Below are 14,646 nucleotides of genomic sequence, written 5' to 3' on the forward strand. Positions count from 1 at the left end.
TTATAGCAAAGCCACGAGCCCACGACAGTATTTGGCGCGCACGCAGCGCTGCTGCACCCGGCAGAAGCTCCACTGCAGCTGTCATGGCGCACCCCGGCGTCCGGCGAAGCTCCAACGCAGCACCGACGACGTTCGGCGGAGCTCCAATGCTGCACCGACGCGTCCGACGAAGCTTCATTGTAGCGCCGGCGGAGCTCCAACGCAGCACCGACGCGTCCGGCGAAGCTCCATTGCAACTCCGGCGAGGCTTCATTGCAGCTCCGGCTGGCGGCCCGGCTTTGCTACATTGCAACACCGACGATGCTCCCAAATAGTTACAAGGCAACATCGCCGGATTTGTAGTGCCCCTCGTCGGCCACTTGCTGTGGTCACCGTCGCAGCGCCGCGCCGCTCCATTGCAGCTCAGGCTCAAAAGCGCAGCTCCGATGCCATGCGCAGATGCTCCCCGTCGCAACAGCAATAGCTCCAACAGCCATGGCAGGCGGTGATCGGCGTCGAAGCTTCTGCCGATTCGTCGTAACGCGGCGGTGCCTCCTGCAGCAGTAACAACTCCGGCTCACCGTCACAGTGGCGCCCCGCCACTCCATTGCAGCTCAGCTCAAAAGCGCAGATCCGACGCCACGCGCAGATGCTCCCCGTCACAGCAGCAACAGCTCTGACGGCCATGGCAGGCGATGATCGGCGTCGAAGCTTTTGCCGATTTGTCACACAGCGGCGGTGCCCCCTCCAGCAGTAATAACTCCGCCATGGAAGAGAACCAGGAAGTTCTGAGATTATTGCTAATAGAGCCTGAATTCTCGTTCCCCAATATCTGTTATACTGCGCTTGAATCTCTGTATTGAACCCTCTGAGTTGGATTTGGTACTCCCTCCGTTTTTATTTACTCCGCATATTGGAGTTGACTGAAGTCAATCTTTGTAAAGTTTGACCAAATTTATAGAAATGAATATAAATATTTAGCATAACAAATCTATATGATGTGGAAGTACATTCAACAACGAATCAAATGATATTGATTTGTTATTGTATATGTTAATATTTTTGTCTATAAACTTTGTCAAAGTTTGCAAAGTTTAACTTTGACCAAAACTAATATGCGGAGTAAATAAAAACGAAGGGAGTATTAGCTAGTACTAATACTAGGTACCAATTCAACTGTTTCGATGGCACCGAAGCGTCCAGACTGAAACGGGTGGAATACAGACTGAAATCTCTCTCACCTGCGCAGCCCTCCCTCGATACAGACCTTCCTGCCTCCGATTTCGGTTGAATTGGCCAAGTCCCGCAAAAGAAACAAAACGATTGGAGACACAAGCCCCGCGAGAGACCTGGCTCCGTCCCCCGCGCGACCAAAAGCTTCAGGAGGCGGCGGCGGCGGCGGCGGTCGGCGGCGCAGGTATGCATCCCGACTCCCCGGCCCTCCTCCTCTATCCGGCGGCGGCTCACTCCTCGGCAGCCGCCTCTTTCCCTCCTCCTGCAGCGTTCCTCCTCTCCATCCCTGACCTGGACGGCCGCCGCCTTCAAGCTCCCTCGGCAGTCGGATCTCTCTGGCCGGCGTAGGCCTTCCATCTCGCCCATCTCCGGCCACGGAAGGCCATCTCCTCCAATGCCTGCAGCGGCCCTCATGTGCCTCCCCGTCTATTCTGGCCGCCGGAACCCATCTCCTCTTCCATCTTCTCCTTCCCCTTCCTTGGATCCCCTTCTTCCCCTTCCCTGGCTCGTATCTTCATCTATAAATTCTTAGTCCAGTGGCCTCAAAACAGCATCGCTCCATCCACAAACAAAGCATTTGCTACTCAACTAGATTTTCCAAGTCCATTGCAGTTTCCTAACTGAATTGGAATTGAAACCAATTCAGTACGGAGGCCCGAACGCAGTGTTAGTGCCACCATTACGGGTGTGAATATCCTGTAGTACTAGTCTGATTGCTGATACTGGAAGCAATTTAATCGGAAATCTGTTTGTTCTGTGTGTTTTATGTAATATCACAATGTGCCCCCTTTGAAATAATCCAGCAGGTATTAGTTAATCATGGTGTTCAGCAAGGTGGAAGTGAACCTGAAAAGGCTGCTTGAGGCGGCCCCCCGCCAGCAGAATCAGGCTAAGCTTGTCCATGTAAGTGTAGCTCCTCTAATCTTCTTAGATTTGTATCATTCTTAATTTCTGTTCAACATCGGAGCAGACAATGTTCCGTAATTAATTTAAATGGAGGAGAAGAAAGATATAGCTTCCACCTGGATCCTTGTTGTTAAAATGAGTATAAGGAAGTTTCTTTGATGGAATTTGCTTGCTTCATTCTGTTTTTGTTCAACTTTAACAGGTGGTAGCTAATGGATATCCTCACTTCAAATTTTTATCAGTTTGGCTGAATCATGTACTGGCACTGACAGCCTCCATTTGCAGTACATAACCACAGCCAGGGAGCTGTTGGAGCAGCTTGGAGCTGAAATTACACCAGAAGGAATATCAAGGTATGGTATAGTGTTGTGTGCTATTGGGGAATTAATATGTTGATGGTGGTATAGCCTGCAAGCTGCAACCTGTGTTCCAGCTAGCATTTGTTGAGGATCCAGAATTATAGAAAGAAATACAGCCGGTATATGACAAGATCGTAACCATCAAGATTGTAGTCTAATATTAAATTATAATGCACTCTTGCTCCTAGTTTATGAATTTAGTGTGTCCTTCCAAGGTACCAATACTTAAATCGTGCGAATGCATCTGTATCAGTATCGCCATCCATTTATATGTATTTCCTATTAAGGTAAAGGATTAGTGGTTGTTAGTCATTGAATACAGTTTGCTGCCAGCTTGCTTTCATTGATCGTGTGTTTCAGCACTTCAACCTCTCTGTACTGTTGTTATAGGAATGGGCCCAAATTTTGATAGGAACTCATGACGAATGCCACTATAGCTTTTCGCTTACATATTTGAATTTTCTCTGTGTACACTGACTGGCCTCCAGATGTACCATTCTTGTTCAGTATAAAAGGGCCCATGCTTCTCCACTCAATAAAGGCACACAAATCTGGATACTCTTTTTCTTTTGAATTCATGGAAATCTGGATACTCTATCTGTAAAGATACTCTCCTTGCTTGACAAAAGAAATCTTACATGAAGGTTCAAACTACAAACTTTCCATTTGATGGCCTGCATTTTGGTGATGAGAATGTCTGGTATACTGCCTGCCTTTTCATCGGCGAGTTTATACTGATAGTCATGTGCGGAGCAAAGCAAGTTATCCTTTTCTCTTTACGCGTGCATTCCCATGATCAGAACAGGTTCATTCATGACTTCCTTCTTGATTCAGTATTTCAAAAGCTAAGCTGAGTGAGTATTCAGAAAAGATTGAAGCACTAGCTGCCACGCTTGCTTCTCTAGTGGTATGTGTTTATCATGTTGATTCATATCTATATCGATATGCTAAATACCTCTACATGTAACGGTGCATACCACTGTTGCTCATATAATGTAGTTTCTAGATGCACTTTCAATACTATATTTTTTTTATGCAGCCAGAAAATGAAAATCTGGTTGATCAGAGTAGAGAGCAAGACAACTCTTATGAAAGAGAAAGAGAAAAGGTTGGGAGTCCAATATCCTTATCATCAGGATTGCGAAGGAGATCGACGTAAGTGATATTTGGTCCTTTTATATTTTGACTTCTCTTACAGTAATAACTAACAAACTAATGAATGCAATTAAATAGGGCTCAGATGGAGGTTGGACCAAGCAGTCATGAAAGAAAAGAAAAAGACACTGGAGCACCTATTAAATTGGATGCAGAAGCTCAGGCTCATATTGAGAAGCATAGGTATGTCCCCCCTTTTTTTTTGCAAGTTTCTTTTGGACCTCAGTCTCTGGCTTAATGCTCTCATTATTCTTTTGGACCTCAGTCTCTGACTGGTCTCGCTGATTTTGCTGCTATGAAAAGTTGAAAGCTGTAACCAGTGCTATATTTTATTATGATTACCCATTTCTTTTGATGTTTTAAGGACTAAGCATGGAAAGTTAGGGTCGTACAAGATGAACAACTAAATATACTGGCTACCCTCTTACTCTGTTGGATCTCCTAACTGCACAGGAAGCTGCAAGAAGATCTGACTGACGAAATGGTTGACTTAGCACGCCAGCTGAAGGAGAGTAGCCTTTTAATGAACCAATCCGTGCAAGATACAGAGAAGGTAGCCTTTTCTGTTGCCTTGGCATTGTCTTCTTTTGCATGAAGTTACTTCAGTTCCATTTCTGCTGGATGTTTACTGAGAATGCTCACCTGCTTTTGTACTTGTGATGCAGATCCTCGATTCCACCGAGAGAGCCGTGGAGCATAGCCTGGCGAGCACTGGTCGTGCAACGGCGCGAGCCTCGGAGGTCTACTCGCTGGCCTCCAAGACAACCTGCTTCCAGTGGTTGCTCATCTTTCTGATGACCTGCATGTTTGTCATGGTGGTTCTGCTCATACGGATCACCTGATATCGCCATGGCGTGTCACCAGTAGCCGTTAAGATAGTACTGCAGTCTTGTAAACAGTCCTTTTACGAAGATAAACTTGAACATGCTATGTTCCAGACGGAGACGAGCATTGCTGCTCACCATCGTTATGCAGTTTGCTGAAGAAAAGATGTCCCATTTGGAAAATGCATCGGCTCACCGTGCACCCAGGTGCTGTTGCCCGCCGTTACTTTTGGATTGGAAACACCAAATGTTTTTTGCTGATGAACATCTTCTGATGAAAATGTGAATCTATAAATTTTGCTCTAAAAGCATGTAGACTTTTCTGTGTTGTACACACACACACATACAATACTCCCTCCGTTTGAACTAAAACCATGACAAGAATTATGCAACAGAGGGAGTACTTTGTAAGGAGATAAAGAAACAATTTGTGCGCATAAAATTTGCTTTTTTTAGAATCTAAAGCCTTGCGTTTACTTTCAGCATACCAATGCACATGTTTCTGCTCAAACAGTGTACAGAATTCATTGCATGCGTCACATTTCCCTCGGCAGCTTCAATCCTAGCCACACAACTTTGGATCCAACGGCACAGGATGGCCAAACGTCGACTCTGTACCCCAGGCCCAGGGGCAGAGCATACAACGGTTCCAGGACCATCGAACACTTGAGCTGGGCGCTCGCGACACGCACGGCACCCGCCGGCGCCGGCGAGTGAAACTTCGGGCTCCTAGTCCTAGGTCGCCCAGGGCCGACTACGGGCGCACGTATTTCACGAAGGGTGGTTCGAGTTCGACAACCCGGGGCCGCGATGGCTGATGCGGTAGCCGCAGCCTCTTCCTCCCGGTCCTGGTGGTGGTGGGGCTTCGCCTGGTGAGTGGTGACGACTGTTGTAGTCAGCTCATGATCTGCTCGTGGCTTGCAGAAATTTGTGTAGTTTGCCAAGTGCTGGCTGCTGTATCAGTACTACAAGTTTACCACCTTGCACGCGTGGTGTTTGATGGATTGCCTGAGACTAGCTGCCGCTAGTTCATTCATAGGCAAAAAAGCTGAAAAGATGGCACGGGAGATTGAGATCACGATGGTTAATGGCTTGGCGATCTGACGTCACATCATTCCTAGTAGAGAGCCAAGTAGCTCTACAAGCAGCTGCTGCTCCCACTACGATCTCAGCTGTTTAGCGACCATCCTTTTTTTTCTGAGCGGTAAAGGACAGGCCTCATACTATCTTGTACAGTATTTAAATTTCTGTATTACATGTACAACAAGCCACCACCATCACCCACCTACATCTCCCATCCCAGAGACAGGAGTGAGAAATACAGGGGTTAGTGACCATCCTGGTCCAATTACCATGCATATCATCAATATTAGCTCGTTTCTGAATACCCAACGCAATCCTAATAGCCAGCCCTCCACGCCGGACAAGCAATTGAAACAATGGATACCTCAATGGTCGATGCCAAAATCTACTGAAAACTTGTGTGCATTTGTTCTTGTGGCTATTTTGAATCTGAATTACTGAAATCAACTTGATATACGTTGTGCACTGCTGCCTTCACGGTGTCGCCCGTTTATCGAAAAAAGGTTTCCCCCCACTTTGTATTACAAAGCAACCAACCGAACCATATAGGGATAGGTGCTGGGGCGGAAGCAGCACAGTCACGCCCAAAAGAAACGACAGAGAAAGAGCAAAAGAAACAAATGCCGACAACGGCGGATCAACAAAAACAAAGAAGCCTCGCGATTGCTGCGTCCGCCGGGATCTTCCACTAGGCTCCAAGACTCCGAAGCGCCGGCACCTATCAACACATTCAAGAAGGATCGCGACGATGACGACGCTGCTGCCAAGGGTTTCCCCCGGTACACGATGAGGCGAGAGGAAGGGTAGCCCCCGACGCCCTCCCGGAAGGTCAGGTGGCACCCACAGGCGCCACCGCGCCGGAGTCAGCCATGCCGACAGGGGTTTCCCCTGATCCCAACCCGCACCTCGGGCGCTCCGGAGCTTGCCACCAAACCAACCACCACCCTGCGCCAACGCGGTCTTGAGGCCCCAGCGCCGTCTCACCACGGCACCGCGAAGTGAGGACAGCACGGCGAAGAATCAGAGCCGGGACTAGGGCAACAACACCGTCGGCATGCGGGAGGGCCCCACCTCCACCGTCAGCGACGGTAGCCGTCCGGACGCAATAGCAGGAGCACACCAGGCCCGCCGAGCCCTCGTAGGCCCGTAAAGCTCCCGCCCTCGCACTGTACCGGCACGCCGTCGACGCCGCCGCCCCACATCCGAGCCGCACCTCGTCCTCATTGCGCCGCAGACAATGAGGCCACGCCGGGGGGGGGGGAGGGGGGCGGCCCGCTAGGACCCAGATGGGGCCCGCCGGGCCCAGATCTTGGCCGGGGGCGCGACGCCGGCCACCCAGCTCCACCACGCCGCCCCGCCGCCAAGGAGCGGCGCCGACACCACGCCTGCCACCGCCGCAGGGCCGCCGGACCGCAGCCAAACCGAGGAGCACCGCCGCCGCCTCCCTGCCCCGGGAAGGGAGCACGCGCGTGCGGGGACAAGAAGGCCCGCCGCCGCCGGCACCACCCGGGCCAGCGCCGGGGGCGTCTGCCAGCGGCAGCGGGGGGAGACGGGGGAGGAGGGAGCTCGCGGGAGAGTTGCTCGAGCTCCGCCCCGGCCACCTCCCGAGGAGGTGGCGCGAGGCAGATCTGGAGGGGGGAAGGAGGGGGCGGAAGGGGACTGTGGCGGGGGGCTAGGCCGGCGGCCAGCGGGGGCAGGAGGGGAGGAGGGGGAACTCTAGTCGCCTCTCCTGGAGCAAGGAATAAGGGTCAATGCCTCCCAAGGAAACCGTTTGAGAATTGAGATGCTATATACAGTATGTATCATCAGAAATTAATGCAACAGATAAATTGCAGTGTTGTTGTGCAAATGCCTTCTTTCTGCTGCCCGCTAATTTTAAGCTGGTGTAGGTGGTTTCTAGATTTTTTGTACATTGTTGTGCTTCTATTTATTTTTGTTTGACAGTGGTTATGAAGTTGTTTATGGATCTAAGGAGCATGCCTCCGTTGTCTACAAAACACTAGCTGTTGACAAGGAGGTAGAGAAGTCACAGTTGACCGGACTCTTAACATGATCCCTGCCTCCGTAGCTTTCTCACGGTTCTTTGTTCATGGCATTTTTTATCAAAAACTCTCTTTGATGTCTTTGTATCGCATTGCAGTTGCAACCCGATAAGGTCAGGCGGGAGATGACTGTTTCTGGTGTCAGTAAACCTACACCCACATTTCTAAGAGCTGCCTTTGGGTTGTTCCAAGAAACCGTTTAAATCCTACTCCAATTGTGAATTTTCAGGAACTTTGAGGCAGTAGAGGCCCGGTTCCTTGGAGCTTGTTTCAGTGCGGGATGTGTTGTGAAATAATTCTTGTCTTTATTGTGCTAAGCTGTGGTGTTCTAGATTCCACTGTTTGCTTGATCAACCATTGCACTTTTCGCTTTTGGTAGGCCGACTTCTAGTAGGCACTACTAGTAGGCTGAGCCAGTAAACAGTATAAGTAGAAAGAGACAGCCAAGCTAATTAATCAATCATAGTAATAATTAATATACTGTCATATTGCAGTCTATTGATGAATCGATCGATGGATGACACAAATCAGGCAAGGTCTGAGACGCGAGAGAGACTGCAATATACAGCATGAATGACCAGTACACATGCATGCATCACAACATGCACAAGTAGTAGGTCGTGTTTTATTATTGTCACCGCACCAACGCGGACTACTACTGATTAAGAGAGATCGAGGCACACACCTGAAGGTAATAATTTAACTAACGCCACGCAGTACAATCCAGTAATAATAAATTAACTAAAGTAAGTAATCCACACGCGCGCGCACCCTGCAGTACGATGATACTACTCAGTAATAATTAACTACTTAATTAACCAAACCCATCAGTTCTCCATCTCCATGCATGCCGTGTGGCGTGTCATGCATGCTCGTGTCGTGTGTCGTCGTCGATGTTGGTGGGGTGGGGTGGGGTGGAAGTCTGTCTCACACGGCGGGGGCGGGGACGATCTCGATGACCTCCGGCTGGTCGACCTCGGCAGCCCTGGCGGCGTCCTTGACGTCGATGACGGTCTGCTGCTCTGCCGCGATGACCTCGATCTTGTGCACGCCGAGGATCGGGACGGGGCCCACGGACAGGATGGCGACGGAGTGCACGGGCAGCTCGATCACCTGCACCTGCGGCTGGTCTGCGGAGCCGCCATTGCCGTTGCCGGCGTCGGCGGTAGTAGTGGGCAGCACGGCGTTGCTGGGCTTGCGGTACCAGCAGTAGAGCCCAATCTGGACGCAGCTGAAGAAGAAGCCGCCCACGTTCGGGTACTGCATGCGCGCATGGCAGAGTCAGAGATCCATCCACTCAAAAAGCAATGCCAGGTTAAGGGAACAAGTAGCTAGAGAGTAATTAGCTAGGTGGCATACCATGACGAATGGGTCCTTGGTGAAGAGGCCGTAGCAGAACCACGCGACGGCGCTGAGGACGAGGCAGAAGGAGAGGCCGACGGGCAGGAACTCCACGCTCTTGGTCTTGATCACCTTGACCTGCATGCCATATTGCCATGTCAATTGTCATGCATGGCCGGCCAAAACGATCAAAGCAGAACAGAAGAGAGAGAGGCAGCGGGGCGGCTTAGCTAACGACGTACGATGATGGAGAGCGGCGCGACGAAGACGGCCATGGAGAATGCGAGGCAGACGCTGCCGAGGAACTTGACGCGGTGGGCCGGCGCGAAGGCGTACATGGTGACGACGAGGACGAGGCCGAAGGCGGCGACGTCGAGGACGAAGAAGTAGGCGAGCGTCCTGAGCCTGGCGCGGGGCGGCGCGTAGACGAGGTAGGCGACGATGTAGACGGTCTCGATGCAGCAGCCGAAGCTGTTGATGGTGAGCAGGAGGGGGGAGTCGGTCTTGAGCAGCGCGTAGAAGATGAGCAGCGAGCAGCTGAAGAGCGCCACCACGTACGGCACCGAGCTGAACCCGCCCGTCGTCTTCTTCCTGTAGATCTGCAGGAACGTCGCCCTGCACCCGCACGTACGCGACACCCATCGTCAGTTCAACGCCATCACCACATGCATCAATGGCGTACGTACGTCAAAGATCAATATGCTGGGAATTAGCAGCTGGTTAGATATATACTTACATTGGCGCGAGGAACACGAAGAAGGAGACGATGTTTCCTGCACGAGATCAAGGAAGAGGAAAATCGACGCCGTTAGTTTTGTCAGTGGCATTCTTTAATTAGTTCTTTTGGCACCTATAATTAGTAGTAGAATGTTCATTTTTAATTTATTTAGTGCGCGGGTGCAACCAACGGCAAGGAAGTTGCAGGGGAGAGCACGCATCCGTCGCCGCTCAACCAATCGCCATTCCAAGAAAAGAAAGGGAATTTGGCAGGGAGATCGATAGAGAGTGCACTGTGAGCTGTTGGTGACAAATGCATTAACTACGAAATGCACGCACAATTGATGGGGGGTTAGCCTTTTAGGTGTGATCGATCTGTGTCCGTGCGTGTCTCTGTTGTTTGTCAGCAACCGAGGATGTGTTCTTGCTAGAATTGGGAGGTGGTGGGGTTTTGGATGAAGAATTGTGCGCTAGCTTCCCTACCCTATGCATGCACGAACCAACCTAGACGATGGATCTTGCGATAAATGCACAGCTGGCAGACTGCTCAACAAGGAAGAGAGGAAGCACCAGAGGTGTGCTGTGCCGAATGACATACAAACACCGAATGAAACTGCATCTGTCCATGGATTACGTACCTGCGATGCCGGCGAGGGCGCTCGCCGGGTGAGACATGTCGAAGAGGCCCCCAGCCATTGCGACGACGACGGCGAAGAAGACTCGGCTACTGCTAGCTAGTGAAGGTATCAGCTGGAGGGAGAGGAAAGGAGGGAGGGAGAAGATCTTAGCCAAGAACTAGTGTCCCGGAGCCAAGAGTCCCCTCTCCTACTCCCTTTCCCGGTGACACAAGGATCAGTGCGAGCTCTCGAGGAGATGCGACTGCTGCTTGTGTGGTTTGGCCTCGGCGACGGGCGCTGGCTTATATAGACGGGCGCTGGTGCTGTACAGTACAGCAGCCACTCCTGGCCGCATCAGCCTGCCCGGCCTTGTGAACGCACCAGCTACCACTCTGTCTCCGTCTCCCTCCCCGGCCCCTCTGTGAAACATTTTGCTGCATTTGGAACGTAGGCAAAATGAGTTTTGAAAACGTGTCTGTATCTCGTTTTTGCGTGGTTTAGTCCTGGAAAGATGGTACATTTATTTTTACGAGAAAAAGTAAATGGCGAGCGATTCGACCTTCGCACGAACGATGCATGCGTATCGCACGGCGCCCGGCTTCGCTCCTCTTCCACCTTTTTTTTTCCTTTTTTGCTGAAAACCGGTGGACAGACCGCCGGACCGGTTCCCTTGGTTCTTGTTTAGCCTCGTTGAATTGGTATTGGTACTCGTACGCATCGGCTGGGTCGACAAAACTGAAAGCATCATCATTCTTTGTCCATATAAAGGAAAATCAGCTTCTTTAAACCTTGTTTTTTTTTTGCGAATGCTTTAAACCTTGTTTACTGCTGTATTAATATGGAGAGATATTTCTTTCTTGGTTTTTTCATGAGTTTCTCTAGTGCATCATCAGCGGTGCAGTTGATGTGACACGGGCAGGCTGGTGTCTTCACGAAACGCTCCGCTGGTTGCGAGGGACGGATGTTGGTTATAGTGTTAGTGATACCTCTACAGGAGATGTAGTTGGGTGATGTTGAGATTTACTTACACATTTGGTAACTATACTTGATGGCTATTTCAATAACTACTCCTGTCTCTGTCTCCCTCTCCCCTCTGTGAACGTTTGCTGCATTTGGAACGCAGGCAAAATGAGTTTTGAAAACGTGTGTCTGGTCTTGGAAAGTTGTGTGATAAGGAGGGAAAGATTCATTTGATAATGGAGTAAAAATGTAGCTATGTGTGTGAGGCATCTCGCAGTGCTCCATGCTGGACAGACTCCTAGACTGTCACATAGGCAAAATTACAATGTAACACATCCTAACTATATTTTCATTAATTAAGTCGCTCATTATGTTTCATAAAACAGGCATACATTTTATTGTGTTTATTCACTCATTTCAGTCTGTATATAGTCCATATTGAAATATCCGAAACATCTTATATTTGTGAACGGAGGGAGTAGTAAAGAATATATATGCCTATGTATACATCTATAAAAGGGCCTTCTCATATGTGCTGCATTAATTGTTTCGACTCACAATATTTGTTGTTCCTCTGATATTGTTAACTAGTCATTGTAAAAGTTTCCAAGCTATTCACTACACAACTTAACTAACAAGTTGCCTAGCTAAACCATGAATACGCTCTAAGAGGCAATCATGATCTATACATAGGCGAAAACAGTGCCTGGAAGACAGGGGTCTGTCAGTTTGTTGCCGCGTCATTGATTTCTTGCTAGCCCTGAATTAATTGAATTAACCACCATTCCATAAGTTAGGAATTGCTATAGAAGGGAGTGAATTCTGAAATCTAATTAACAATCAACCAACACGTAAGAGATTAGCCAGCATTAATTAATCTGCAGGATTTTGGTGCTCTTGGCTCACCAAGCTGGTGTATGAGGCTACGAAAAAAGCGGAACATTTAGAACAGAAAAGATGTCGGCTTCCAGTGATGAAAGTGTAGTTATTCCTGTCAGCTTTCCCTCACAATGTTCATGAGGTGTGTTTCCCAATGGTGTCACACCGATGGGAATTCGTCCCATATATCCTTGACGACCATCTTAAAGAAAGTAATAAAACAAATTTAATATATTCACTTTCTTCCCCAGTTCCCAATAAGATCTTTTGGTTCACAAAAGGTACAAGATACAGAGAAAGTGAAAAGAATGATCACCCATACATAAGCCCTCGGTATGAACAGTTTAGCTGACAGGAGCAGAAGAGATATATGTTGACTACATCACCATTGGTGAGCTCAAACATGATACACTGAAAAGTGACTTGATCAAGAATAGTAGCGCACATATTGTCCTCCACCAAGTAATCAGCTAGCTATGAAAGAGTTCTAGGAAACCATGTGAATCCACACTACCAGTTAGCCGGGATTGCTTGCAATCAATTGGGGATACCATTTCTGAAGATAATTTTGTTACCAATACTGTATATGGATTACGGAGTGCAAATTTGACTTGCAGGAATACATGGAGTAGTATCAGTTTGAAGGATGCACTTGCAATTATTACATTTTTTTGCGGGGTTAAAAGGATTTCATCGCTCAACTGTAATTATTACATATGACTGAAGTGTTTCTACTTAATGTAGAGGAAAAGGCTTAATGATATACTCCCTCCGTCCCGAATTACTTATGGCAGAATTGGATAGAAATGGATGTCTAGAACTAAAAATACTTCTAGATACATCCATTTCTGCGACAAGTAATTCGGGACGGAGGGAGTACATGAAAAGTCCATTTGAAGTATGCGGACGGTTCAAAACCCAGAGTTTATTGTTAGTGTTACTGAATTTTATTTGATGTTAATAGACAGGCTTCTTTTGACCAAAAGAAACAAAAGGTCAGGACTCAAGAAACTAGCGGTGCCTCCCTTTTTTCTTCCAAGAGACTTGGAATGCAGAGTTTGTGCCCCTTCAGGTTCACGTCAGCTAGTTTCAAAAGTGAAGTGCATCACATTATTATTGTACTGGCTTGGAATAGTTTGCATTTGTACTGCATACTTTCTGGATCCGTCTTTCCTATCTGGTACGGTCCCTGTTTTCTTGAGCTCTTGAGGCAGCAAACACTGTCATCATGCAACATGAGGAGTTGAGGACCATGTAAATGCCGAGAAAACTAGGGGGAAATTTCAAGCAGGCTCCAGGTGTACATGACATGAATGCTAAATTTTTCTTAGGGGCATATTTAGCAACACTTGTTCAACTAGACCACCTTCTGTCCACAGGAATGCATGCTACTAGCTAGTCTACTGCTATTTATGTTTCATAGAGCCAGCTAGGCCGAGGAGAAAGATCTGCTCAGAGGTGCCGTATAAGTAGACACATAGCTGGCCTCCAACATTTACCTGTTCCAAATACTTGGTCTATACAATTACTTGATTTTATCACTAAAACTCCATCAATGGACGCAACTTCACAACGACACCTCTTCTTGAAGCAAATTTGGTAGCTTGTAGTTGTAAACCACAACCAACAGAAATTTGAGCATACATTGTTGTGTTAGAATTGATCTGGCCGATGATGAGAAGTAACTTGCTGGTCTCAGTTTCTTGTTTCTTGCCCATGGCAGCATTCCAACATCCAATTACAGAAAAAAAGATGCTGAGATGTGGTGTTTGCTTGGACTCCATGTCTCGTCAGGTTGTGGCATCACTCAGCATCAAATTTAGTGAAGATGTGGGCAGTTAGTTCTTATCATGCCAATATTACCTAGCAGTTGCTTCAGAAGGCATTCATATATAAATTCATGCTAAGAGACAGCCAGTAGGTGGCAAGCTCTGTTATCTTATCCTGTCCAAATATTGCAACTAGGTGTGGAGAAATTCTAGACAGCACCTACTTTGACCTCAGTGCAAATGTGCTGTAAACAAAGCTAACTGATCTTACCCTAGAAAAAAGAAGAAGAAAGCCAACTAATCTTTTGGTTCGGCTTAATTTAGATTTTGGCTTATATAAGCCAAAAAAGGATTTATGTGATTTTGGCTCTGGCTTTTGGCTTTTGACCAGAGCGAAAAGCACAAAAGGAAGTGTTTTTTGGCTTATAAGCCAAACTACAAAACCCAAAGCTAAGCCTAATCAAACACCCTCTTAGTCCATTGGGAAGCTCCTATGCTCGATTTGTGTTCATCAAAGCTACCAAAGGTAAGCATGCCTCTCTGAACCTTCAGCTCCTTCAGGCTGTACTCAAGACGGTTACATGTTGTCTTCCTAAAAAAGGTTAGTTAATTAACAATCACTAATGTGAGACCAAAGAGTATGAATATCACCTATTTTTTGACGATCGCCTATGTTCTCCAGATGTAGATGTCAATATTCTCTCCGCTGCTGTCCTTTCTGACTACATCTGCCCCCATGCATCATGAACTGGGAGACTGAACTGAAGGTGTGCAGTTCCTAC

General features: G+C 48.1%; 2 protein-coding genes across 3 annotated transcripts; one reads left to right on the forward strand and one right to left on the reverse strand.

The window, feature by feature from the left end:
- Positions 1-1,177: 1,177 nt before the first annotated feature.
- On the forward strand, positions 1,178-4,643 carry LOC123168125 (uncharacterized). Of its 2 annotated transcripts, none has more exons than XM_044585994.1 (8): positions 1,178-1,396; positions 2,016-2,115; positions 2,404-2,471; positions 3,312-3,384; positions 3,517-3,632; positions 3,711-3,815; positions 4,086-4,185; positions 4,298-4,643. In XM_044585994.1, the coding sequence occupies exons 2-8, from the start codon at positions 2,032-2,034 to the stop codon at positions 4,472-4,474; spliced, it is 723 nt and encodes a 240-aa protein (XP_044441929.1). In that variant the 5' UTR covers positions 1,178-1,396; positions 2,016-2,031; the 3' UTR covers positions 4,475-4,643. The 2 variants fall into 2 exon arrangements, with proteins under 2 accessions (XP_044441929.1, XP_044441928.1); XM_044585993.1 differs by having other exon boundaries at positions 1,210-1,396; positions 2,019-2,115.
- A 3,501-nt stretch (positions 4,644-8,144) lies between these two features.
- On the reverse strand, positions 8,145-10,585 carry LOC123167801 (bidirectional sugar transporter SWEET11). The gene is made up of 5 exons (XM_044585663.1): positions 10,278-10,585; positions 9,659-9,695; positions 9,165-9,537; positions 8,941-9,060; positions 8,145-8,841 (listed from the first exon to the last, which is right to left on the reverse strand). Exons 1-5 carry the CDS (start codon positions 10,333-10,335, stop codon positions 8,509-8,511), a joined length of 921 nt encoding a protein of 306 aa, XP_044441598.1. The 5' UTR covers positions 10,336-10,585; the 3' UTR covers positions 8,145-8,508.
- Positions 10,586-14,646: the final 4,061 nt, after the last annotated feature.

The sequence above is a fragment of the Triticum aestivum genome, chromosome 7D, assembly GCF_018294505.1.
Source record: "Triticum aestivum cultivar Chinese Spring chromosome 7D, IWGSC CS RefSeq v2.1, whole genome shotgun sequence".
In the NCBI taxonomy this organism is placed as follows: domain Eukaryota; kingdom Viridiplantae; phylum Streptophyta; class Magnoliopsida; order Poales; family Poaceae; genus Triticum; species Triticum aestivum.